General features: G+C 33.7%; 1 protein-coding gene across 1 annotated transcript; it reads right to left on the bottom strand.

The window, feature by feature from the left end:
* Window positions 1–227: 227 nt before the first annotated feature.
* Window positions 228–22859, bottom strand: LOC129950457 (uncharacterized). The gene is made up of 4 exons (XM_056062396.1): window positions 22848–22859; window positions 19170–19666; window positions 1031–1190; window positions 228–971 (listed from the first exon to the last, which is right to left on the bottom strand). Exons 1-4 carry the CDS (start codon window positions 22857–22859, stop codon window positions 288–290), a joined length of 1353 nt encoding a protein of 450 aa, XP_055918371.1. The 3' UTR covers window positions 228–287.
* Between the last annotated feature and the right edge of the window lie 4930 nt (window positions 22860–27789).

Here is a 27789-nt window from a genome sequence, read left to right as displayed (position 1 = left end):
AGTATTCTTATATTGCAATAATTTTTTTATAACTTTAAAATAGATTTCCTTTATTAAAAAAAAAATTAACGTTCTCTTAAATACTATTAAAAAAAATTCACAGCTCTTGTCTTAAAATTAAAATTGGATTTTAAATTCAGTTTTTATCTTAATTCTAGTAAATAAATAATCTCACAGCTTTCATTTCAAATTCAGTCAACTTATTATCTAGGTAAAAAAAAAAATTCATAGCTTTTGTCTTATATGTATATGCATTTTTAAGATTTCTTTGTATGAATATCTTATTTTTAAAATGCTGGGTCATTAAAATCTCTTCTTCGCATGATTTCAATCTTCTGTTCTTCTAACTCTAACATTCTTCGGTCTTTCTCAATTTTGTTTTCCAGCTCAGACTTACGAAGATTTTCCATTTTTTTATTATGCCTCTGTTGTTCTTTCAATAATTCTTTGTTAATATCACCCAGGCGGTCCAATGATCTGTACATCTTCTTAATGCCGCTCTGGACTTCAGTGTTGTGGTCTCTCATTACAGAAACCCCCTCGGTCACTTTGTTACAAAGTATTTTTTGTGTCTGTAGCTCCTCCACAATGATATCGTTGGTACTCATCTTTCTTTTCTTTGCGGCTTGAGATGTTGTAGGAGTTGGTTGCACACTGTTGTCTTCCTGTATTAGTTCCGTTTCAAGAAGAAAATCATCAGCAGCTTCAACGCACTCTACCTCATTCGGGTACAATGTAGCATCATACTCGCATTGTTTGGCACTTTGTATATCATTTTGTGGGCGAGCCAAACCAAAGGACAGCGAACTTCCTACTCCCTCCACTGCTTCCTTCATTCCTACAAGTTGGAATATGGCCTCTTCCGAAGGTGAAAACTTTTGCGTTTTATTTGGCCCACCTCCTGTACCTTTTTGATGCATTTTATTTGCTGATGCCTTTTTTCTAACGTATCGCTTCTGATCTGTCCAAACCTAAAAGCATGCATGTTTTCATTTTAATCGGTGGCAAGCACAATAAAATTGATTCTTACTTTTTTCCATTCAAACTCACTCTTCACCGGCGGCCCTGCACTATTTAATTCCAAGGCCACTTTTTCTCGATTTGCTTTAGTAAAGCCTTTGGCAATTTCTGGATTCTCCTGCATTTTACTAAGCAGCATATCACTTTGGTCTTTTTTTATTGTTTTGCTCCTGCATTATAACAAAAAACTTGACTTTAAACTTTTCTTATCTCAAAAAAATAAACAAACAACTTACATTTTCCGCCTTATTGTGCTCTCGTTCGCCTCATAAAAATAAGTGAAAATTATCACTGTTAACGGCATATCATTCCGCCCGAAATGATCGTTCACAATAAGGGGAATTTTTCGAACATGAATAATTTTTCGGGTGAAACTCAAAATAGGCGAAAAGTGAAAAGTCAAATTTTCCGGGTGAAATGTTGTTCGGGCGAAACTCACAATAAGGCTGATTATCTTAATTTTTTGAAAAGATAATATTTGAGTCCAAAATCATTTTTTACCATCTTTTGTTATTTTTTTTTTGGTTTTTAATTTTTTATAAAAAAAAACTGTCAATTCGATTTTTGTCAAAATTTTGTCAAATGTTGAATACAATATTTTTTGAATTATAAAAGTAAATAAAGTTTTGAAATGATATTTCAGTCGAAAATCAATTTTTACCAACTTTTATTAATTTTTTTTTTAGATTTTATTTTTTGTAAAAAAACTGTCAATGCGATTTTTCTCAAAATTTTTCAAAATGTTGAAAACGATATTTTTTATAAGATAAAATAAGTTTGAAGCCTAAATTTCAAGTTTTTGAAAAGATATTTGAATCGATATTCAATTTTTACCAACTTTGAGTAATGTGTTTTTTAGATTTTTATTTTATATAAAAAACACAGTCAATTCAATTTTTCTCAAAATTTTATCAGATGTCAAAAACATTATTCTTCGTTGCACAAAATTGGTTTGGAGATGAAATCATATTTAAGTCGTAAAATTTTGGAGGTGACAAATTTTTTTTCAGTTTTTTTGATTTATAAAAAAAAAACGTCAAAAGGATGTTTTTCAAAAAATATATTTCTTTGATATTACGTTATAATATATTATATAAAATTTAATTCAAGTCTCTAGCGTTTTTGGTTCGTATGATATTTAGGGTTAACCAAAATTTTCACCTTTTTTTCAAACTGCTATGAAAAAAAAACCACCCACGGAATTTTCTTGAGCGCCCTTTCTGCATCTTTCTGCCTTATTATCTGTATAACAAAATTTATTTGAAATCGATCTCTTCTGGTACGCGAACGGACGTACGAACGTACGTACACACGCACGCACAGACATCTTTCTAAAAATCTTTTATTTCGACTCTAGGGACCTTGAAACGTCGAGAAATGTCAAAATTTTCAATTTGACAAATCGGACCTATTACAATAACTTCCTATGGGAAGTTAAAAAAATTAAGTATGATTATAGATTAATTTCAAACTTTAATTGTAAAAATCTCAACAAAAGAAATGGACTTTAGAGAATTTAAATTGATTTTTTTCCGAATTTTTTTTGTTGTTTTTTCCTTTTAGAATAATGAAAAAAGGCAAAACAATTTTTGTTTGGAAAAAACGTCAAAAATGTGTTTTTAGACTTTTTTTCCAAACAAAAAGGAAAAAAAGACCAAAAATAAACTTTTTGGTTTTTTTTTCCAAATCTTAAAGGAAAAAACGCCACAATACAAATGAAATACTGGAAATAGTCTTAACTCATTTTCAGTGTATACTACAAGCTAACATTCATATCTAACAACTAATTAAAAAAACACCCTGTATGCGGAATTCTTTATGAAAGTAATTTCATTTGGCATTCATGGTAGGTTGTGAAAGTTTAGAATATCCAATGATGTTTGTGGAACATTCTAATAATTATTTTGTGAATTGTGCGCTCAAGGTGTGTGGTATGAAATTCAAAAGGATGTTTTGCTTGTCCTTATACAGTACCTTACCTACTACAACCTATGTACAAACATACATACATAAATACATCCCTATTCCCTGAGTATACAATAGTGTCTGGTGCTATATATTCCCTGTGATCGGTGTTCAGTGTGCATGGTGTGATAAATATTTTCATTAACTGAAAAGGAAAATTATTTATTATCATAATTCAAATGGAAATTCCCAAAATACATATACGTACGAATATATAGGAAAAGAATATATATATACACAAAAAATGTGCTTTGCTTTATTATTCGTGCACGTTGGGATTCAGAAATACCAGAATATTGGATTGGATGCAAGAAAAAGGATTTCCTTATCGTTTTTTTTCGTTCGATTTCTTCTTCTTCTTGTCATATTTTAAGGACTAATAGACATTCCTGTAGAATTGATTAAGTTGCAAATCACGTCGCATTTCGGAAATGATGAAGTTCAGCCCAGTCCAGCCCATCACAGACCTGTCGATGCCGAAGCTATATCAAGCCAGTCGAGTGAAAGTTTAAAATGGACCTGTCAGAGCAACAGTGGGGCATCAATTGCTATGTCATTGCTTTTTTTGTCATATTCCTTCACATTTTTTGAGGTAGATGAGTCCTTTTTATTTACAGGGAGAAAAAATCGAAGGATGTTGCAACTCATTGGCCTTTTTTTTAATGGAAGACGAAAAAAATTGTAAAACCTTTCAATAGATTGATTTCTATTGTCAGATGGATGCTATTCTCTGCTGTTAGTTGTTGTTATTGTTGCTGGGTTGGATTGGATCGAAGCTGAAACCCGGCATATAACAGAGGAGACGGAAACTTTCTCCACTCGACCTTACATCCTGAATTTGCCATTTAAAGGATTCTTAATGATGATTTACTCTATCAAAAGGATTTTACACTGCACAAGAAAAAAAAATGTATAAGTAGATAGGGAGGTTGGACGCCCATCTTGAAGCCATTGTCTGAAGTTGGGTTGGGTATAGAAATCATGATGTGGACAGACTTTGTTATAGCAATCTCTTTCTCAATATAACCATTAAAGTTAAATCGCTTCATTTAAGAGTTTATTTTTTTATTTTCAAAATTGAAGACCTATCGAGATGATTAATTTTATTGGCTTTTGTTTATGTTGTATGTATATTTAACATTCTCAATTTGATTCAAGATTCGACATCGAATAATTGTGTGATGGGTCTTAATGGTTGATGATGGATTGAATCGAGGTACTCGTATAGAGATATGACCGATTGAAGAATTTGTTATTGATTGGACTTGTCTATAATCTTGATATTTATACAAAAAATATTTAAATTTAAATAGTTAATGGATGTGGTGTTAGAATAAATGAGTCTGTTCATAGCTTAAGAAGTTTTTATTTTTCTTCTTCGTCAATTTAAACATTAAATCATAAAAGGTTTTGAATTTCATTTTATAATAAAATTGACAGTGTTTGATTTATTTGATAATTTAATCTTTAAAAAGGGTTTGTACTATTGTTTATTTTCGTTTGCATATATACAATATACATATATTCTGTTACTTAAGTTCTATAATATTTACATATTAAATTTAAATATTTTTTTTATGGAAACTTTCTGAATAGAATAGAAATTAGAGAGTGATGGTGTTTTTTTTTTTGTACAAACGAATAACATAGTATAACTTAGTCAAATAATAGATTTTGAATATTTTGAACTTTTCATCACGTGGACAAAAACGTTAAAGGTTTAAAGGTATAAGCGTTTCGTTTATAATCTTCTGTTTTCAATACGCATTTTAAGAAACTTAAGGGCATTCCAATAATAGGAACGAACAGCCCGTTGTTTGCACGATTGTTACATGTAAAGCTGTCATCTTTTGGCATTTAACAAGAAAAACTACACAATAACTAAAAATAAAAAGAAACACTCTTCAAAAATGTATTGAACATAGTAAAATATTATAAAATATGGAGCGCCAAAAGTCGCGATCTGTAGATCCTATGCTTTTTATTCCTTTGGAAAAACTGTTAAGGATATTGAAATAAAATAAAATGTAAACAAATATTGGTACAAAAAAGAACTCTTTTTAAAATTGATAAGCTTAAGTCTAAAATAAACATTTTCAATTATAAAAATCAAGAATGGTATGGTCATGATTTAGAACCCCAGTTATGGGGCTGGATGTATAAAAATGGATTGCTGGAAGCAATTGCCAAAATGGCATCACAAGCATCAGATGAATTACTCAAAATGATGTTTTGTAATTATAAGAATATACATATGTGATCTACGATGCGGTTGCAATGGACACTATAGGCATTTAGGAATTCGTCTGTTCCTGGGGTTCTAAATCATATATCAACTATTTTTGTATTTTAAAACAGAAATGGTTAATATGCTGAACGCCGTTTTACTTTTTGTTGGAATAACTTTGAGCTCCTAGGTCAGTTGAATCTTGTGCCGGTGTAGGCCCTAGTCACGACGCAAAATTCGTCAAGTTGAAGTCTGCGAAAGGCCGAGTTCTTGTGCACAGCAAGAATAGACTGCCTCGAGTTCTTCTCTACACTTTTATTTTCACCAACAATTTAATTTGAAAAAATGTCGAGCATTGCGACAAACACTTTAGCTAATTGTATGCTTGACAATTTTGGGTTAGGTTACTACCCGTGGAGTGATGGTTAGAGCGTAGGACTGTCATGCCAGAAGCTTTGGATTCAATCTTTGCATTTGTCATCTAAGGTCTTTTACACGCGTATTTTCCCTTTGCGATGATTTAACAAATCCGCCAAGAGTAATTTTTGTCATGAAAAGTGTTTTCTCAAATGAAACTTTCGGATTCGCCTTAAAACTGTTGGTCTCCTCCATCCCTGTCAACATTACTTGCACAGGAATGGTTGAGAGTTATAAGTCACTAGGCATTAGTTCTTAATTGACTGTTTCACTACATAATTTATTTATTTTTTTATTTTGGTTAAGGTAAAAACACCATTAGAAACGGAGATATCCACGAATCACGGCTCAAAGCTTGCAACGCGGACGAAATTTTATGAGGTTGTAAACAGTGTTTAGAATACCAAAATTAAGGTAAAAACACATTTCCAGCTTTCTTATTCCGAGGTGAAACCCCTATTTTACTGGACTAAGCATATCAAAAATCCTTTGTTCGTCAAAAACATACACTAAACTTCTTATCTGTCAACTAATAAAATCTAGTACATACTCGAAGCAGAAGAATACTACAATTTTATAAAATGAGACGATACTTTACACAACAGTGCAATCATCCCGTCACTCGTTCATTCGATCATTAAGGGAACGAACTCACTTGGTCTCTGATGCGTTTAGAGAGAAAATTACTGAAAAAAGGTAATTGACAATTTTTCATAGTTTTTAAGCTTACATTCAGGGAGCATAAGGAAACTGAGAAAGGGTTTAAAAGAAGGTGTCGATACTCATTGGTTTTAAATTCCTAAATATTGTAATGACGGGAAAGACAGAGTGTTCCACATTCATGTAGTACAGCTGAAGAACAAATCTCTGTACTTGACGGTACTACAGCTGGTCTCAATTGATGAGCATTGTTGGAGGGGGGAGTACTACGTTTGAATTTCTTGAGAAGCGGAATATACAGCTGGGCTATTAAGCTAGAGCATAATCTGTTAAAAAAAATTGTTAAATAGGGTGCATAATGCTCTTAGTTCAATACTGTGTAGTATTTTAAGTATACTTTACAATAGCACCAACCAACGACAATACAGACAAATTTCATATTTGGAGTGGTGATAATCTTAAGTTGTATTTTGAGAAGTTAGATTAACAAAAATTGACTATTTTCTGTGCTTTGTGGTCCTTTTTTTTACTTCTTTAAGAATTATGCTGGCCAGACGGTTAGAATCAATGAGGACGTCTATACTGAGTATTTTGTTCACCAATTGAATGCTGTATAGTGTACGCCAAAAAGCCAAAAATGATTGACCACTTGTAGGACAACATTCCACAATCCAGCTTGGTTTACCTGGTCCATGTTCCCTCGGCATGGAGAGAAGTTAAAGTTGTTTTTATACCCAAAGCAGGTAAATGCTTGCAAGTCAATCCTAAAGCTCTATACGTCTATCAAAATTGATTGATATCCATTTAAGGGTAAGTATTGATACAATACTTAAGTCTTCGTCTCAACATGAATGCTAATGTAAATGGGTGGAAACACTGTCGAATATTCCCTCCATCATAAAAAATTTCACATCTGCAATCACATCTGCACTAATTTCTCTAAATATAGAGAGTTTGCTTTGGGAGTTAATTCATTTAATGCTGACTAGCAGAATAATTAACTCAAAACTGGGCATCTCTTCGTTATTAGAGGGACACCGCAAGATGGTTTTTTATCCCCTCTCCTCTGGAACCTAGTGGTAAATGGAATCTGGATGCGGAGGGTTTCAGAGTGATAGCCTATGCAGACGACCGACGGCGGCTTTGCTATAGCATTTTCAGAAAGCATCTTAACACCTTGAAAGTTCTCTTAAAAAATGCCTAAGACAGACTTATACTTTGGGATGGTCGCTGTGGACTGAGTGTTAACCCACACCCATACCCACAACCCTCCATTTATTAAAGGAATCCAATTAAAATTCTCAGACGAGGCTAAATACCTGGGTCTTGTCTTAAATAAAAAACTAAATTGGAAACACAACGTACAGGAAAGAGTCAAAAAAGCTACTGTAGCTCTCTTTTCTTGCAAAAAAGCTATTAATAATAAATACCACGTTTGGCACATACTGGTATACGAATCGCTACTTGTAAACTGCTGCTAATGCAAGACGCTATGAAGATGTCAAACACCTGGCAAACAACATCACCACGTGTCAGGTCATAAAAAACATCTGGCCAACACTATATTTAAAGCCATCAAGGTGCTTGACATCTCTATGCAAATCGATTGTAAGCTCTATAAAAGGTGTCATAACCTGAAACTGTCTAATAGGGTAGCACGTTTTGTGGTTAGCCATATTCTCAAATGACTTTTTCAGAAGTTGTATTGACGAGGAAGATGAGGAAACAGTTCTTTACCTTCTTTGTAAATGCCCTTTAATGGTTCGACTAGTTAGAAGTAATTCTCTAGATTCATTTGGTATCACAACGGGCCTTTCTCTTGCCCTAAGTGTGTGTATTTTTTTTTTTTTTTAATCCGCATCCACGTTAACCTAACCTAACCTAACCTTGTAAATGCCCTGCTCTAGCTCAAAAACGCACGAATCACCTAGGATAATTCTTCTTTAACGACCTAAATGATCTAAATGATATCAGCATTATCAGCCTCTCACGTTTCGTAAAGGACTCAAACTGGTTCCATTGAGCTTAGGATGAAGCCTCAAGATTCATCTAGTATCACAATGGGCCATTAAACTGGCCTATGTGTATCCGATTCCATCATGGACAGCCACTTTAACCTAACCTTACTTAGGATAACATTGGCTACTGACATACGTCCTCAAATGTTGTGAAACGTAAGCGAAATTTGGATCTCGTCTGATTTACCGTGGGGCTATATCTCAAAATATCATATTTGAATTATAAGGTTAAAATATTTTCTGGAATAAAGTAAATTTTATGTCAATTTAAACAAAAAATCACCTTTGTTCTATTTCATTTCAAAAACCTCTAAAAACTATCACTATGTAAGGATGGAAATACAAGTAGAGCTGAATTTAGTTACACGACCTTAATTGAACTTAATTTAAAAACATATGCGAGGAGTTTTATAAATCAATATTTCCAACTAATTTTTTCTCAAAAAAAAATATTATTTACTTAAGTGCATTTTCATTTTAAAATTTATTTGATTTAAAGACAAAATTGTTGATTTTTTATCTTCTGTCAAATAAAAATAATCCGATCCCTTAATCATGAATACAAATTCAACACAATCATTGCCTCTACTATACACATCTTTTTTCTTATCTATGAGTGTGTCTAGCCTATATAGTAAACAACTGTAACTAATTCAATTAAAACATCAATTCAAACATTAATGAACTATATTCAAATTCAAAACTACAATAAATTACAACATAATCCCTATACCAGGCTTTACTTTATATTCAAATAAATCCTTAATTAAACACACTAGTTGAATTTAAATAAAAAAAAAAAACAATAAAAACATAACAAAAAACATTCTAAAATAAATCATAGTATTTTGTTCACAACATTTACTATCGTCCTTTGTTCATATAAAACAAATTTTTCAATCTAATCAATAATCCACAACGAATAATTCGAAATAATTCAATACAAATTTTATTGATCTATGCGAGCATAATAAAACGTAAAAGTAAATCTCTCACGTAGAGGTTATAGATTTACCCTTTTCACAGCATCCCTTATAAAGACCACCCAAAACCCTCCCAAAATACAACTGCTCTTAATAGATTTTTAGATAATAATTTTGAATTGATCCTTCGTCTGCTATATACGCCACACATGGTGTCCTGAAAATACACAGCACACATTATGAGTCAGAAGAAACAATGGTGAGGTGCGACGACGAGCGACGGAAGCAGGAGCAGGGATCGGGAGTACACCCAACAAAAAGCAAATAAATCATGTTAATCCAATAAAAGACCATAAAAAGTTTCAAGTTAAATGGCTTTATTACTAGCGAGCGGGTTCGGCAATCGCATACAAATGTTTGTTCACTTCCAATATTCTCTTGGTGTTTTTTGGAGCAGCTTTTTCGCAGGAGCACGAGGATAGGTGGAGGTGCAAGGAGACAAGGAGTATCCTTTAATGTGTTGTTTTACGATCCAAGTTCATATCTGTTGTATATCTCTCTACCTTGTAGAGGAAGTTTTTAACGTAGTAGATATTCCATACCCTAAGCAGAAATTTATTAAGGAAGTTTAATTTGGTGTGGGTCACTGTGGCGTATGCGTAACAAATAAAACGATGAAAAAAAATCGAAAAACAAATTACGCAAATGTGGAAGTGGCAGCAAAAAAGAAATGAAATAAATAAGAAAAACTATGACGAAGCAACAAAACCATAAACCGTTATGTTATTCAAACAAAATGCAAATCCGGATACATTGAGTTGAATAAAAAACCATTTACGGATTGATACACTAACGCCCCGTGCCATAACACATCCAGATTCAGATTCAGATCCAGATACACTATAAACATTATATCCGATATACGAATCACATTTCCTTGGTCCTGCTGTGTGATCCTTATATTATAGCCCCGGTGCGTTTTGTTTTTTTTTTGTTTCGGTGCGGACTCTGGCTGTGATGTTTTTTTTTTTTTTTTTTGGTACAAAATTTATTGATTTAATAACCCGGCCGTAAATATACAAATGAAATCGTATTAAAAAGATAAATGGCTTATTTGGATGGCAGCCAAAATTACTTTATAGAGGGTGATATAATATGTTCAGTACACCCAGTAGTAAACATATGAGGGAGGGGGAGGGGGGTTAATATGTGTGTATACCCCTTTAGGATGTAAAGTAAGAAGTTAAAACACAGGACATTTCCGTAGGGAAATATGCTGTGCGGTTGGTATGGTCCATATAGACAAAGCCAGACAATTTCCCATTGTTTTTTGGGGGGAGCCGCATCGTATAACCATGGAGCACTTTTGGATAAAATTGCGTTCGATGTATATTTATACGAATTATTGTTTTAAGGGGACAGTTGCTCTCTTGATGACCAAAGCGGCCCCACCACCGACCGAGCGCGGTGAGTGGAGACATCGGGTAATATGGCGACACTTGGATTTATGAGTTTGTGCAATTTCCGTTTTTATTTTTTTCACTTTTTTTTGTCATTCAAAATGCGCAATTGATATTTTTTAAAGGGATTTGTGGCAATCATGTTGTTCGGCTTTTTTGTAAAGATTTTAAAGAGGGGATTTTAAAGTGTTGTGTTAAGTTAAGTGAAAAATTGTCAAATATGCAATAAAATGAATTCGCTACTGAGACTTATTTAATTATTGAAGACTACCAGACAGAAAAAGACTGAAGGTTTGGCTTATTCACGGTGAATATCTAAAAATTGAAACTTTTTTTTATTGAATCTTTAAACTAAAATACTGTACTGTCTTTGTTATGGCTGTTCTTTTTACTTCCCTTACCATATAAGGCCATGGAAATGCAAAAGCAATATACGAGTAAATATGTTAAAAAATATAGGGTTATCCATTTTGCGGTTTCAAAAGTAAACGCAAATAAAACACATATACAATATTTTTTTCATGATATTTATTTTTTATTATAAAGTTTGAACGTTGACATTACGTGCGAAGCAGTACAAAAAAAATTAAAAAAAAAATAAGTACTCAAGAGTTAAAGGTTTATTAGCATAGACACGGTCTTTTACGTAGCCTCAAAAAAAATGTCTAGTGGTGTCAAATCGCATGATCTTTGAGGCCAGTTGCTATCACCGCGACGAGAAATATCGCATCCAGGAATTACATATACTCCAAGTCGTATTCTTCAATAGCAAAAAAAAATAGTTATCATATGACCATAAGGCTCCGAATTGATGGTGACAGTCGTTCCATCGTCGTGTTGGAAGTAGTAAGATCCAATCACACCTCTGGACCAAAGAGCACACCAATTACTTGAGGATATTGTTCATGAATATATACCGAGTTAGAAATGTGCTTTGTTGCTCAAGAAAATTTCGTTGGAAAAATCGACGTCCACCGCCTGCTGTTCAGGCACTCATTCAAGGTATCTACGTCGTTGTGAATGGTCAGTTGGCTTCCGCTGTTGCGCGAGCTGAATTTTACATGGATGTAAAGGTAGAACCAAATGCAAAATACGCAATAATGGCCCGTAAGACAGTCCTCATTCTGATAACGACGAGGAATCGACACATTCGGGTCTTCGGCAACACGTTCACAATTACACATACAGCAGCGATGTTTTCAGTGGTACGAACGAAACGATGATGCACAGGCCTTACAATATCTTCAAATTTCTTCATAATTTTGCCAATTGTTTACATAGTTGGACGATTAAGTAAACCATAATCTCCTCCTAAAGCACGATGTATGGCCATGGCAGAATCGCCATCTTTACAGTAGGGTTTAACAATTGAAAATTAAAATTGGTTGAACAACTCAGTTTGACAGATAACCCGTTTAATAAAGTCGAAATAAGCAATTGATTTGATGGCAAGGGTGTAGAAGGTAATCAACGGTAAATATTTAAATTCATTTTTATTTGACAAAACCTAAAGTGTGACCGTTCAAAATTGAATAAACCTAGGTAAGGTGCAAAACCGAAAAAGTTTGTTTGTTGCTGAGGCCTTTAAGGTTATAGAGCCATTCTTAAAAAGAAACATATCGAGCTGAAGGCTCTGGGAACTAATGCTCTGATAAATATTTATTTATTTTATTTTGTAATTATATTATTGTTCAATAAAGTATAATAATAATAATAATAAAAAGAAACAATATAAGGTTTTAAAGACAGATTTAAGTGTTTTCATTAAGTATTGCAAACCATTTTAAGAGAAATGAATACAAAAAACGATGCATCTCGTGCAACCATCACTTAATTGAGCACAACGTTTGGTGACAAAATCATCTCAAAATAAAGATTATTTTTTATTTTTCTGAATGCGCAGCTGCACCATGGAAGGATCATGTATAATCATGAACATTCTGCGAACGGCCAAAAATGTATACTTTTATTAATGTTTAAATGCTGGTCCAGAAATAGATGTTCCATTATGAAAATCCTGCGGATTGTCAATCTTCAGCTTCTGTGCAAGTTGCGTTCAATGAAAAATACCTTGCGACGGTATTTCCAGAGCCTCCATTTCAAAACTATGGCAGAGATATCACGTTGTAGTTGTAATTTTTAACCCTTCATTCTTCAAACGATATTTTATTTCGGGAAGCTCTCTGAAATACTCTTCTAGCATTTTATAGTATAAATCTTTCCCTTCTATACTGTAATATTTGGAGAGTTTTTTGGAATATACATTTTCCATTTCTTCAAATAAAATTTCAAAAAACCTTATTTTGTGTGTACTAACTTCTTCCAGCACACAAAAGTGGCCGATTTTTTTCTAAGGATATTTATTTAAATCGGTTGACCTCAAGGTCCTAAGTTGCTGCCTCAATCTTTTCTAAACTCATAATGATTTTGTTTTAATCCAAAGAACTTGTAAAGATTTTTGTTGGCGGTATTTTTGTTTTGGTCGCCGAGGTGACCTAGCTGTGCCTCGACTCACAACATCCTTTTTTCACAAACTTTGCTTAGCCACGTTTACGCTTGTCAGTTTTTAGATATGACAACACTGTTTTAATTAATGATTATTTCGTTTCTTAGTCTCTTACCACTGGTGAGGGAAAACTTAAGAACAATCGAAAATCATTTTGTATTGTTTGGAATTTTCAAAGTCTTATTTTTATGTTGGCTGAGCTCAATTTCTGTGCTAAAAATACCAACCATGCTTAGTTTTTAACCAAGGTTTTTTATTTTAGTTTGAATTTCCTTACCTTATTAATAATTGAAAATGCAAACTATTTTTTCTTTTTGGTTGAATAGTTAACTAGTAATCCGGCTCGAAGGACCAATAAAAATAATTTTGGAAAGAAATAAAAACAAATTATTTAAGTAGAAGGTATCAGGGTAACAAAGCTATTTGATGCCATGTAGAAATAAAATATATACGTTTCTCAGTTTATGTACATAACAAAAATGAGAATTTTTTTTTTTGAGTACTTACATAATTTAAATCCATTTTCAAATCTCTTTAAATTTGTTGTGCTTCGTTGTGGCTTCTTTTAATAGCCTCAAGAATATTGTGTTTAAGGAATCTAGAATTTGGGCAATATGGAAACGTTTGTCTTCTGAGGAAACTGTGTTCGTACGTACGCCGGACAGACAGGACTTCCTTACAGTTTTTGCATTCTTCGGCAGGCAAACACGATTTTATTCTCAACACTGATCATACTTGCCCCACTTTTAACTTGCATCCTGTCAAAATTCCTCTGAACGAAAACCCAATTTAGTGATTTCAGGGACGCTCTCCTAATAGTAAACAGGTGCGGCGTTGATTCAAATCAGTACATTTCATGAACTTATTATTTGGCCAATTTATTTTACTTTTAGTTTATAAATAACTTTTATAGTCGCTTACAAATGATGAATACCAAAGCATTTGCTATTTTTTTATTTGCGTCTAATGCGTTTTTAAAAGCTCATAGCCCTCATAACAATTATTATGAAAAGATAGTTTTGATAAGATTATTGCGATTACCGATACTCCCAAAAATGAGCGTTAAAGATGACACAGTACCAGAATATTGTCAACGCTACTGAAAAATATGTGTCAACGTGAAAGTCAATTTATCAGTCATCAATTGGATAGAATTTTTGTTGACAATTAAAAGACGTGATATCTTTGGGACAGATTTTTACGTCAGAGGGTAAATGTGACCTGTCTAATTGTACCTTGATAATAATTTTTGCCTGCGATTTATAGAAACTATATATAGCAAGGTCGTACAAAATTTCAAACTTGAGATTTTAATCAAACATGACATTACGATGCTGGAAACGTCACCTCCCGATTCCGTCCGTCTGTCAGTCTGTCTACACTGGCCCCTACAGCCTAAAGCATTGGTTTGATTGACTTCAAATTTCGAAATTAAGGTTTTGAGCAGGTTCGCGTTAGGACTGTTTTTCATTTGTTTCTTAAGACTGAACAATACATACCAATGTTTTTTGTCAAAAAAAAATGAAGCTCTAATATGTCTTAATAATATTTGATGATCAAAAATTTCATAGTTCTTATTTTTGTCTTTTTTTAATATTAAACAATTGTTCGATATCTTAAAAATGGGTCATCATTATTTTTATGATTATAATTAATTAAAAGGTAAGACTTATATTATTTATTATTAACACTAAGCTATACATAATTGCATACTTAAAATATTTTCAAACTAAAATAAAAAAAATTGTATATATACAAAATTTATTAAAAAAAACAGTAACTATTTTGAAATAAAATGTTTGGAAAATTAAGCTTTTTTTTGGGAAATATAATGGCGTTTAAATTTTTGAAAACAAATTTTAATTGCGGGTACATTTTTAAATATTTAAATACAGGAAACATTTTGAAACAGACTCTTTAGATATATGTATTTGCGACCTACACGTGAGAAAGTGAGACCAAGTACGCTCAAAATAGTGTTGCAAAATAGGGCTGCAAGAATGGAGTTCGTCATGTATCGTGTCAAAGTTCCCCTTAGCTGATCCCACTGAGCCTCTTCATTCTCAACCTGTTGGTAGGATATTTTCCTCCACAATTGTTTCATAATCATACACAGAAATAAAAATCAAATCAACTTTACTTTACATCAAAACTTTATATCTTCACATTCTACTGCTGACTTCCCTGCCTTCAATAACTAACACTTTGCCACTAAAATAAAACTGCCACTTACGTCATCATATCTGGAAACATAATTGAACATTTATCTAAGGAACCTTGAATTATACGAGGGTGTAAGTTGCAGTGTATTGGAAGCACGCTACGCAAAGTTAATGACTGTATTGCCGCATAGGAGAAGAACAATGGAGAAGGAATTGTCAAGATTGTAAAAGAGCTGGATGGAGCTTAAACGCATTCACGAATGCATGATGGAGAGTAGGAGTTCTTGAGTTCCTATTTCTCGCTACGGATCACCTAGGCCTATTATAGTGTTTTGGATTTGAGCAAACTTAAAAATTTTAAAGAATTTGACTTTAATGAATTTTAAATTCCACTTTTAGTTCAAAAAAAGAACACTGAATACATTCTTTTCCCATATCAACGACCTGATTGGTTTCTAAAGTCTACCAATGATTCCTTAAAAATTCTTCTTTTTTAATTATTTATAAAATTTGTCCCAACTTTCTTAATTCTATAAGGATTTAAATGTATTTTACTAATTAGCTTATAGTAAGTTAAATCCAACTTCTTAAGTTTACACCTTAAAAAATAATAATGGAGAGCATAAGGAAATTTAGATACAGCATGAAACACCTTTTAATTAAACATTCACCTTTCGAACTTAAAATCTCCCACATAAATCCTTGAAGCACATGTTACCCCATGTTGGGATGCTCCCTCTCTCTCTCTAGATCTATCTATATAATGAATATACACATAGTTTCCACTTGATTTTACATATATAGTTTTAATTTATGTTATCAAAAACGTACTACGTAATACTTTAAGTCCTTTCCTTCTATATGCACTGCACAAGTATCTAGATTTACGAATAGGTAAGTTTTGCCCAGAATTGCTTTAATTAAATAAATTCGGTTCCTCTTGAAACATAAAATAATATATGCATGCATTTTCATATACATAAGGTTCGGTGCATATAATATTTTCTGGCTGCAAAACATCCGCCTACTAACGATATGCCCTAGCCCTTGCAGGTGCATTGGCTTTTTGCTTCAAATATCTCTCACCGAATTCCTCTCCTCCATCCCCACTCAACTTAGCAAAAAGAGTAAAAAACGAAGCACCCATTGAATTGCTTCTCTCGCACACAATCCAAGATTATTATTGCATCCATAAAAAGTATATGTTCATATAGTCGTCTGAACAGAACTAAGAGAGAGATATAGAGGGCGACGGGGATGAATCCTTGAAATCCTTGCAACTACAACTATAAGTTCTACTACTGTCTGCTGCAGAAAATTTGTGTTATCCCTTATTTTGTTTAGTTTACAAACACAAACCCTACTAATACTACTACCTCGTATATCCACACAAAAATCATCATCAGATGGTAAAGACCACCAGACCATTCCCCTTTCTCCTTTTAATACAAAAACATGGAAGCACATTCAACCAAGACACCACATCCGGATGAGCAGGATTGCATAGAAATCCAAAGGCAAATTGGCTTCCTTTAGAAATTTCTGTGCAAATGAATTTTTGAGATTTTACGATCTGCAAAGCGAAAAAGAAAAAATTAACTATATTTTTGAAATGCCACCATAACCATCAGGACGAAATACAGCACCAGCAATGAAGCCGTTCTTACAAAGGAAATACCACTGCTTGCTACCTATTCCAGTATCAGGACCAAAAACATATAACAAGGGGGGTTGCTGTTGTGCTGGAGAAAGGGAGGGGAAAACACCCTTTTTGACGTGAACAATAAAAGTCGAAAAGAGTCCGAGCTAAGCTGAGGAGTGGGTGGATTGGTATGCAGATATTTCGCTATCCTGGTTGATCCTTGTCCTGTCCCGTTTTGCTCCTGTGCATCATCAAAGAAGGAAGGGTTAGAGTGCGAGTTTGAGAGAGGGTGATGTAGCGAGAGTGGAGGAAGAGAATTTACTCTTTGGCCAGTGCCAAAACACTTAATATAGCAATTGCCTGAGAGTTGGTGTAAATATTTGCACTTGTGTCCTTTTTTAATTAAAATTTTAATTTTGTTTTTCCATTTGGGGTTGGAATCGTCAAATGAATTGTGTAAACGCATATTGTTTGCTGCACTCATACTCTGCATCGGCATGGCAATGCCATCCTCATCCAAAGGCTGGATACTCCACCATCGCATAGCCAGGATATGAGTAATATGACAAATGGGCTGCGGTATTGTTATTGCATAGCCTGGAGGTATCACAAGCAGGCGGCAATGGTGATGGCGATGGCGGCTGGCCGGCGATAGCCTTTGGCGGGTTCAAAGTATCTATAGGATAGGTACCTACTAGCAGAATGAATACATCCCCAATACTAAATCAATAGTCCACAAGACATTTCAATTCAAATTTTTGCACAGGACCAGGATACCACCAGAACAGGATATGTAGGTACCTACCTACGATACGAGTAGACCTACCTCGTGTATAAAAGTTTGAAATAGGACGAAAGGAGGATGAGTTTGTGTTTTTTGTGGACTCAGGACAATATTTAATTTATTGCGGTGCTTTTGTATGCATTGTAATATGAGAAGAACTTCCCGGCTGTTCCTGAATTCGATTCGATTGCATTGAACAAATACTCAATAGAATTTGTTGTTTTGTACGTTTTTTTAAAATTTTGTATTTTGGTTAACAAATGTATGTGGAGGATAATTTCGAAATAAATGGAATTGTTTTTGTTTGGATGTAAAAGGAAGTTAGTTGTGTTTTTTTTGGTTTTGTTGTTTAAATCAAAACTTAATTAAACTGTTGTTGTGTAATAATTAAGGATGTTTTTATGTTTTTTTCTGATGCTCTGTGCGTCATAATTAAAATAGGTACTCACAAGGACTTCACTATTATAAATTAATGAAATTATGTGATTGTTATCGATGGAGGGTTTCATCCTCTCTCTACTGCGTTTTTAAAGTCAGTAAAAATACTTTTATTGGGTAAGAGAATAAATAATAAAGAATTTTTAAATTTTTTGTGTATTCTAATAAGGGAATTTAAACCAATGAAAACTGGGGCACATTTGACACTATATTTTTAAAAGTCTGTTTTTCCGAAGATTATATATGAATTCCTATACTTTTTTATTTATAAGATGCATTGACTATTCTAGATAAGACTCACAGATACGTTTTACTGTTATAACAAATGCAACATTTTTTAAAAATTTGTTTAAAAAAAAGTCATTTTGTCAAAAGTGCCCCGTCCATGGGGAACCTTCGACTTTACGCGGGGAACATTTGACAATTGCAGTTTTATCTCATGATCGTATGCATAAAAAGGATTAGCAGGTGTTTGAATGGAAAGAAAAGTCAAAAATTGTTTTAACGATTTATTTTAACAATATAAAACACATAAATAAATAAATTTACTTTCTTTAAACAAAAAATAACAGGTTATAAAACTTCATTTTAAAAACTATCAGTCCATAAGGTCGTTAAGAATTATTCATAGGAACATTTATAAATATCTTATTTAATATAGAGATTGCCGAAGTCAACGTTAAATAAATATTTTTGACGACAACGAGAAGTTGAGGCTGGATTTGTGGGTTGTGGGCTGTGGCAGTTTGACTTTGATTTCACTCCTTAAAGTCAAAGAAATATCTTCAACGGCTGGTTTAGAAAAAAGCCAACCTACCAATGATGCTTTTCTTAGATAGTTAACAGTGTAAGTAGAGTCACTGTGGACTTCTGCAATTTCCCCCGCATAGTAAAATGGCTTCTTAGAATTTTCACCGAATTTGACAAGAATATAATGTCCGACTTACAATTTCTCATCATCTGTAAGCTTATAGTCAAAAAGCTCTGTTCTTTCCATTTCGAAATTATCTTGGTCAGAAATGAAACCGTTAGATTTATCAGATTCGGCATAGGAAACGCTTTTAACGCTCTCATCCGACAAGTCTAATTCAAGTTGTCGGGCTTTTTTAATGATTTTTTTTGTCGGCTTTTTCTCACCTTTGTCTAAAAGCTTAAGCGTTCGTTTAGCGGTTTTTGCATTTTTCTTTTCTTCATTTTCTTGTACTCTTCGCTTTTCGGTGGAGCTGGTAAGAATTCGTGAACAACCACTCCTAGCAGTTCTATTTGGCGTGCTAAATCGTGCTATAGGTCTTACAGCCTCAGGTGTTAGAGATGGAATTGGAGATTTGGCATTAGTAGCTATGTTTAAGGGCGTATTAGTGTTGCTTTGAGTGGCCGGAACAGATTCGACTAAGTTTATTTCACCTGGCAAAGTGTCAACTAAAAATTCATCATCTCCGAAAATCTGGGAGTTGTAAGCATTTTAATATATTTAAGCCATTTAATATATTTCTTGAAGAGAAAACCATTTGAAATGGAAGGTTGGTCAGTTTTGCGACATCATAAATTGTTATTTGCTTTCCATGATTGGTGCTTACCAATCCAATCTTTTAAGGGATCCTGTTTTTTCATTCGCATGATCGATGTGGTTCTATTTATCCCATATTTTTCAGCAGCTGATGTTTGCGTTTCAAGTTTTTTTCCGTATGTCTGCAATAGCCCTCTTCACCTTTTTCTCTTGTAGTTTCTCCCCATTTCTTCAAAATAAACATGAAAACAAAATAAAACACAAATATTAGCATAACAAATCATGTTGGGGGCACATTTAACAAATGTCAAATGTACCCCTACTATTAGTCAAATGTGCCCCCTTTGCAAAAGTCAAAGGTGCCCCAAAGGTTTTTCATGACATTTGTAATGTTTTTTATATATTAATGTTTTGATTTAACAAAATTGGCTTTAAAATATTAATAATTTAGGAACAATGCTATCATAATATTAATTCACAATAACAAAAACTTTTTATTTTGTTCACAAATCTCTTACAAACCTGTAGTCAAAAATTACATCAAAAATCCCGAAATCACAAAAACACGTGTTACTCGAAGACGAGTTGAAGCAAAACTGCCGAAGTTCATAACGTTTCTTTATATTAATTGAGGCTTCGTTCACAATCCCAACTTTTTTTCTTAAAGGATGTGTTCACACCGAAAATCACAAAGTCAAATGTGCCCCGGCGTCAAATGTGCCCCAGTTTACCCTATTTATCAGAGATATATTCAACATTAGCTAACATGTGTAATAAGTTGGTTGAAAAATGCCAAGAAAGATTTAAAAACATTTTTAACAATTCGTTTTAAGAAGTTTGCAACCTTTTGCGCAGTTACTCCAAGCAGGTAATCCGTATAAAATGATTGCTTGAAAAATAACTTTGAAAATTATATGTTTATATCCATGACTTAACTTTGATTTACGATTAATAAAAGGATAGAGAAATTTAATGGTTACGTTTACTTTTTTTATGATTTCTTGGACATGAATTCCAAAAGTTAGTTTACTGTCCAAGTGGACGCCAAGGTGTTTAACATTTAATTTCCAGTTTGCTTTTACACCGTTGATTAAAAGTTAATTACTTGGCAAAAACAGGCTTTTCTTTTTCGTGTTAAAAAGATGAGTTTTCAAAGCATTTATCTTAATCTTCCAATCGTTTGTTAAACTACATTCAACGAAGATTGCAAATTAGTTTCAAAGTTCAATAACGGAACCTAGTGAATCAGTAGAAAATATACAGATGTCATCTGCAAAAATAACTTTACTGTAATTTTGCAAAACAGGAAAATCAGCAGTAAAAACTGTGTAGAGTATTGGGCCAAGAACGGATCCTTGAGGCATACCTGCTCTAAACTCAATCGTTTCCGAACGATGACAGAAAGGACGGCACAATTTTTATAATATACATGGGAAAGTTGAGCATCAAAAGTTTGTGTAAGAGCCCGTCATGCCAAACGGAATCAAATGGTTTTTCAACGTCAATTAAAACCATACCAGTACTTTTACCATTGGTAAAATTGGGTTTAGTGATTTTAGTTATTCGATCGATTTGGTGGACTGTACGCTGGAAATCCAAATTGATCTTGAGGCACAATATTATTATTGTTAATGTGTGCCATTAGTTTGTTTTTAATTATTTTTTCAAAACACTAGCTTACAGAACTTGGTAAACTTTTAGGACGATTTTTGTTTTGTATTTTTCTTTCATCAAACTTTTATAACTTTAAAAAATTGGTATTATTGTATTTTTGAAAAGTAAACTAAATACCTAAATAAGACCAACTTTGAGCAGTTGTCATATGCTAAAATGTCTGGGTTTATAAAACAACATTTTGATTATGCTGCCATAAGACTGAAATTACATATGTTTCACGGGTGCCAATAGTTCATCAGATTATTTTATTTGTGGTATAAACAGTGAGGTATGCAACCCCTTTCTTGGACTCTCTAGAGAATTTAGGATAGTTGCGACAGTGGCGGTTGTGCTATTGCTTTGCAAAATAAGGGCAATACCTTACTTGGCTTCATATTACGACCACTTTATTTCTTAATTGGAATTTGGCGTGGTTTTATTTTGACAAAATGCAATATCACCGACTGATGAAAATCGACTTTATTACACTTTTGTTTAGTGCTATTAAAACGAATTTTGAAATGTATATCGTTTTTTTATCGGCGTTATTTAACCAGACTCTTAAATATCATCGTATTCAGAAAATTTGTACCAAAGGCGAAAAACGTAATGAACCGTCAAATAGACTTAATGAAACAAGTAGTGAAAAATATGATGCAAATTTTTGTCACAAAAGAATTCGGTCATTGTTTGTACAATATGTATGCAAAAATGTGTTATCTTCATAATTTTTGTTTTGGGAACTCGCTTATGAATTTTAATTGCCAATCAAAATTAGTAGAAACATCTTAATTGGTCCAGGCGTTCTTGAGCTATAAAAATAGAAATTAACTTTAGTTTCTTCAAAAACACTTTTAAAGATTAACAATATTTTCCATTGTTATATACTACTATTATAAGACAAAACAAGTTTGAAGACATTACAATTATTTGTTTTCAAAATATTTAGCGTTCACAAATTTTTTTCTAAAGTATCTATTTCTTGTGACAAAAAAGATTAGATTTTTTTTGTTGAACAAAATTATTCAGAAGATATCGTGTTATATTCATAAAATAACAAAATAATATAATATAATAATATTTGATTTTTTTAAGGTCCTACCAATTTAGCATGACGTCAGACCCTTCCGCTAGACTTTAAACGCATTTTGATGTTATTATGTATAAAACAAATTGTTTTTAATATCTCCACTGATTTTTGAGATATGGCTATAGAAAAAAATTAAACCGAACGTAAAGAATACGAACAAACTAACGTACACAAATTTTATTTACAGGCTAGGGTATCTTAATACGACGAGAAACGTTATTTTTAGGGTTTCTAGTACGGACTTGACAACTTTTAATTTGATCCAACACTCACACTTATTGATGGACATAAAATAGAAGAGTTTTCCTTAATTAACTATAAAGTAATTCTGGGCTTATTTTAGGCCCTTATGGAACTGTTCTTTAAGCTCACCATATTGGCCATTCTGACTTTGACTTTAACTGGCCCTAAGTAGTAAATGCTTTCAAGAAAAAAAATATCAGTACCGTCTCAGATGTCAAAAAATTCCTTAACTTAACTTTTTCTGCTGTCAGGGATGTACTTTAATTTATTTGAACAGATATAAGACAGTTCCAGTTACTTAGGGTTGAATTGTTAACAGTTGTATCTAAGCAAATTATTTTGAAAATGCGGTCCTTTGAAAAAAAATAAATAAATTAGATGGCCCAACAGTCAGTTAAGAACTAGGGCCTAGTGACTTACAACTCTCAAAAATTTCTGTGTGCGAGTCTGGTTGTCAGAGATGGAGGGGACCTACAGTTTTAAGCCAAATCTAAAGGGCTATTTTGAGAAAGCACTTTCCATGACAAGAATTACTATTGGAGACTTAGTCAATTCCTTGCAAGAAGCAACACCCTTGAAAAACACTTTAGATGTTATAGGCAGGGATCGAACACAAGAGCATCACAGTCCAACGCATTTTTTTTTAATTCATTTTAATTACTTCAAACTTAAAGCTAGACAAAAATTCATAAAACTAGCCTAATTATCCATAACTTACAACTAACTTAATGGTCCCATACGGACACTCTAAGTTAAACTATAACACTTAAAACTAATGCCTTTCGGCCCTAAGATCTATTTTACTTCAATTAAATTTTATTTAATTTTGTATTTATTAGAAAATTTGAAAAAAAAAAACTAATACCAATATCCTTTTTTATTTTTACTTAAAACTACTTAAAATAAGGTCTTTAATATAAAACTTAAAGGTAACTAAAACTACCTATTCTACCTATAGACTACTTAAAATTAGAATAACCAAATCCAACTATCTAACATTTTTTGGTATTCATATTTTGTTGTCCTTTTTTCTTTATTCCATGTTTTTGTTTTTAATTACATTTTAATTTGTTTATATTTATATTTTTTTTTGTATTTTTGTTTCTTTGTACCATCATGTCTATTCTACTTACAACTAAACCCTAAAACTATAGAACAAGTTTATAAGCCAGCCAAGGCTTAAAACCCCATCCCGACTATCAAGTGCCGATTGAGGCCACCAAAACTGGTTCTCCTGTTCAGTTCGGTCCCGTATGGACACAGGCCTACTGAACCGAAGGAGCTTTGATCCGGCTTGTGCCATGATTTCCCAATTGTACAGGAGTCACCTATTTGCTATTCGTCGTCTGACGTGGTAGATTAGCGGAACTGCCAGTCTATCCTGTATCAGACCGCATCTATCTATAAGAAAAGGAATGCTTCTGGTGGAATGAAGCCGCTCAAGAGTGCAGTCTCAAATTATTCGTCGTTCGAATATAAAAATTGTTGGTCGAAGACATAGTTCTTGCAATGTGTTTTATCACGAAGTTGTCAATAGTGTGAATAGTGATGCACGAAAGAAGATTCAGCTGTTCGATATAAGCCCTTACAGCGCCGCGTCTTTAACACTGCCACTCGAACACCTGAAACTTCTGCATCTAGGAAGGGGCAACGTTAAACCACACAGGACAACAACAAACAATCATCGACCGTATGAGGGCCTTGTAGCAAATTAACTTCACTCTGGGGCCAAGCCGACTGCTGTAAAACATCCGTTTCGTCAAAGCGAAGGCTCGTCTGGCCCTGGTCAGAGCAGCATTTATATGTCTGTCGAAATATAAATACTGATCAACCAGATACCAAGGAACTTCACTACACTTTTGCTCCCTAATTGCTGTTCATGAACATCAACGATTACCATCTTGCGCCAATTCTTGCACGTACCTCTCATGGCCCTAACCAATGGAGTCCGGAATAGAATTTTCTTTGACTTTTGGACATTTATTTTCAGATTTCAGCTGCGCAATATCTTGTCTTAATCACGCTGCAAGAGAATTCTAATAACCACAACCTTTCGGTCCGTTCTGCACGCAATTAGATCGTCGGCGTATGCAATTCCCTTTATAAGACTACCTATCAGATCGCTGGTGTAAATGCCGTCCCTGTTGAAAACCATTTTTAATTAAGAGTTTTGTGGTAGAATTTACATTGCCACTTTTCACAACAAACTTTCTACCGTTAAGCATATCATAAAGTATATATAACAATGGCTTGCTTATGCCAAGCCTGCTCAGTGTTAGGTAAAGACCCTCTAACCATACGATGTCAAAGCCCTTTCTCAAATCAACCAGAACAGCACCTGTGCATTGTTATTTTGATTTATTCCATTGGATATCAGAAACGAGTTTAGACGCAGCATGAATTGTGTCATGACCCGACTTGAACCCAAATTGTTTATTTGGAATTATTTTGTTGTCCGCAGCCCACTTAGTCAGAGCCCTATTGATGATTTTTTCAAAAACTTTGCTGATGCCCGGAAGAAGACTTATCGACCGAAGATTTGACGGGTTGGAGTTGTCCTTTCCCTTTTTCGGGAGAGGATGAACCACAGCGGTCTTCCAATGCACTGGATAATATGCATTATTGAAGAGTGTGGTGTAAATGTCAATTGCCTTTATCGGTAAATGTCTTAGTACAACGTTGGATATACCATAGACACCTGCTGACTTTTTGTTTTTTATTGAGTTGAAGATGAGCTGAAGCTCAACCTTCGTCACTAACAAGGGACTTGGTCCCGTTTGCTCGGCGATTATGGCATTTGCCAAGAAATCGTCATTGAACCTCATGAAACTGCGGTTCTCAGATCGCCAATGTGTCATATCATTTCGAAGGTAGGGCTCTGTTTTCCAGGTTGTGGTTGGGGCGAATGCTTACATTCACACTTGTACCCTTGCTGGAAAGCAGCTCGCACCGCCTCCACTTTTTCCTTCGGATCTTTAATAATATAAGAGTCATCGTCAAAGATAGCTTCTTTTGGATCTATATGCGCTGTCATGACTACGTCTCTGTTCTCTTCGGTTCTTTGTAGCTTTAGACACGGAAGGTCATTATCGTTAGGGAGTTGGTGAAACGAGGCCAACGCATCTCACTGTAATTCTAAAAGTGCGTTGCAACGCACTAACCATCATGCCACGGGTACTTTCTTGCCTGTGGGTTAAATAAAAGCTGAACCCTTTTACAATACGACTTCCCAAAAAAAAAAATAGTGAATAATAATTAAATAATTTTAATAAATACATTTACTTTCAACCCTTTTAATTCAGTTTAAAAACTCTAAATAGGCACTTTTTCCAAAAAAAAAAAGAAGTTAAACTGAAATTTTAACAAATACATTTTTGGATTCCAATTATTTTTACAGTCGTAATACATATTCGTCTTAAACTACAAAATAACGGAATTCACCTGGAAAGATAAAAAAAACATAAACCACCCAAAACCATTATGATGGTAGTTTAGTAAAATTCCCCACTTATATGAAACCTCACTACCATACAATAAGCCGCCTTACATAGATTTGGTGAAGCATTTTATAAATTCACCATTTTTGTTAACTCAACCTTCACTCTATTTCTAGTGTATTTTATTTACAGTGTTGTTTCGAAAAACTGTCTGTTTATTTTTTAAACTTATAAATGGCTAAAGTCTGAAAAGTTTTGGTTTCAAGACATATTTTGTGTGAGTTCAGTTTCACTGTTAAAAGACATGACACACACCAAAAGTTGTTTCAGCTTACTTTTCTTTATATTTTACCTAAATCTTTTGAGATGCTTGATGCGCATAAATATGTAGCAAATTAGTAGTTTTTAAGTCCAGTTTTTAGTAATTTTAAGAAGAAAAAATAAATTTATATTGTGTGAGATTATCAAACTAGAAGAATTAATAAACGGTCAGCCATCAGGCGCATAGGTGAGTGAATTTACGTGTTTATCACACTTTTGGAAATGCCATCATAGCTTTCTTGCAGTGGGTGCTGCTGGGCAGGTTCTTTAAACCTTGCGAATATGGTGGGTGAGGAGCTTGTGACCACTTTTCAGGAAAAACCAGAATTACTACGAACCGAAAGACAAGCTTCAGAAATACAATTTAAAAACGATGACAAGATAAGCAACGAAAACTGCTAAAAGGTTTAAGGATTTTTTGTTGGAACATAAGAGCTCTCTACAGAGCACGAACTGCTCAACAGCTACCCAATATACTTGCCAGGTGTTTATGTCAGCTTTAACAAAACCACAAGATATTATTTTTATAGGAAGTGGTGTTTTGTTAGAGCTCGAAGCAGAGGAAGGAGTAAGTCCTGAATCCAGTTTGATGGATGAAAAAGAGGAGGTGAGCTTAAACCTTAAGTCATTAATACTATTAACTCCATCTTAGGCAGCAATCACAGAGATCATAGTGACTAATTTGTAATCAGGAGCAATGTATGTAAGCTAGCAAACGAACGTACGAATGATGCGTACCGTGCAATGGAGAATGCGGGCACACTAGTAAAAATTTAAGATACTCAAAAAATAGAAACAAAACTTTACAGACGAAAGAAGTCACTTTTTTGTGAGGTCTGCATAAGGTACAGAAGTTCCACAAATCTGTCTTAAACATGATGAAGTATACACTACGCTGCACGTACTGTAAGGAGGGAGGACGAAATCTGATCACCGATCCCAATGGCATTCTGGAGTGATCGGAAGTGCACTATAATGAGATACTCAAGGGTCAGCTCAATAGATAAATGACGACTCCATCATTTCAAGAAGGCAATGCTAACATTAAAAAAGTCAAAAATATTGTTAGTCTGCTAAAAGAGAACAAAGCCTTGGTGCTGCTGTCATCGAGTTGATAAAATATGGAGAAAGAAATGAGATATCACTGTGTTCAATGATAGGGATTGTTGAGTACAAGCTATAAGCAATTCTCATCTGTCCTACAAAAAGGGATAGTTCAAACCATAATCGGCTTATATTAATGTGGTTCCCGACCAAGCAAAATAAACAACTGATCATATTTTTACACTTAGGCAGGCGATGGAAAAATGTTT

This window comes from Eupeodes corollae, chromosome 3 (assembly GCF_945859685.1).
Source record: "Eupeodes corollae chromosome 3, idEupCoro1.1, whole genome shotgun sequence".
Lineage (NCBI taxonomy): Eukaryota > Metazoa > Arthropoda > Insecta > Diptera > Syrphidae > Eupeodes > Eupeodes corollae.
Note: the sequence above shows the minus strand (reverse complement) of the source record. Positions and strands in the feature narration are given on the sequence as shown.

What these genes read in the sequence shown, in the direction of transcription:
- LOC129950457 (XM_056062396.1), bottom strand. An exon ending in CTTACAGATGATGAGAAATT is followed by an intron (nt 1,191 to 19,169) that starts GTAAGTCGGACA and finishes GTTATAATGCAG; the next exon opens with GAGCAAAACAATAAAAAAAG. An exon ending in GTGAGTTTGAATGGAAAAAA is followed by an intron (nt 972 to 1,030) that starts GTAAGAATCAAT and finishes GCATGCTTTTAG; the next exon opens with GTTTGGACAGATCAGAAGCG.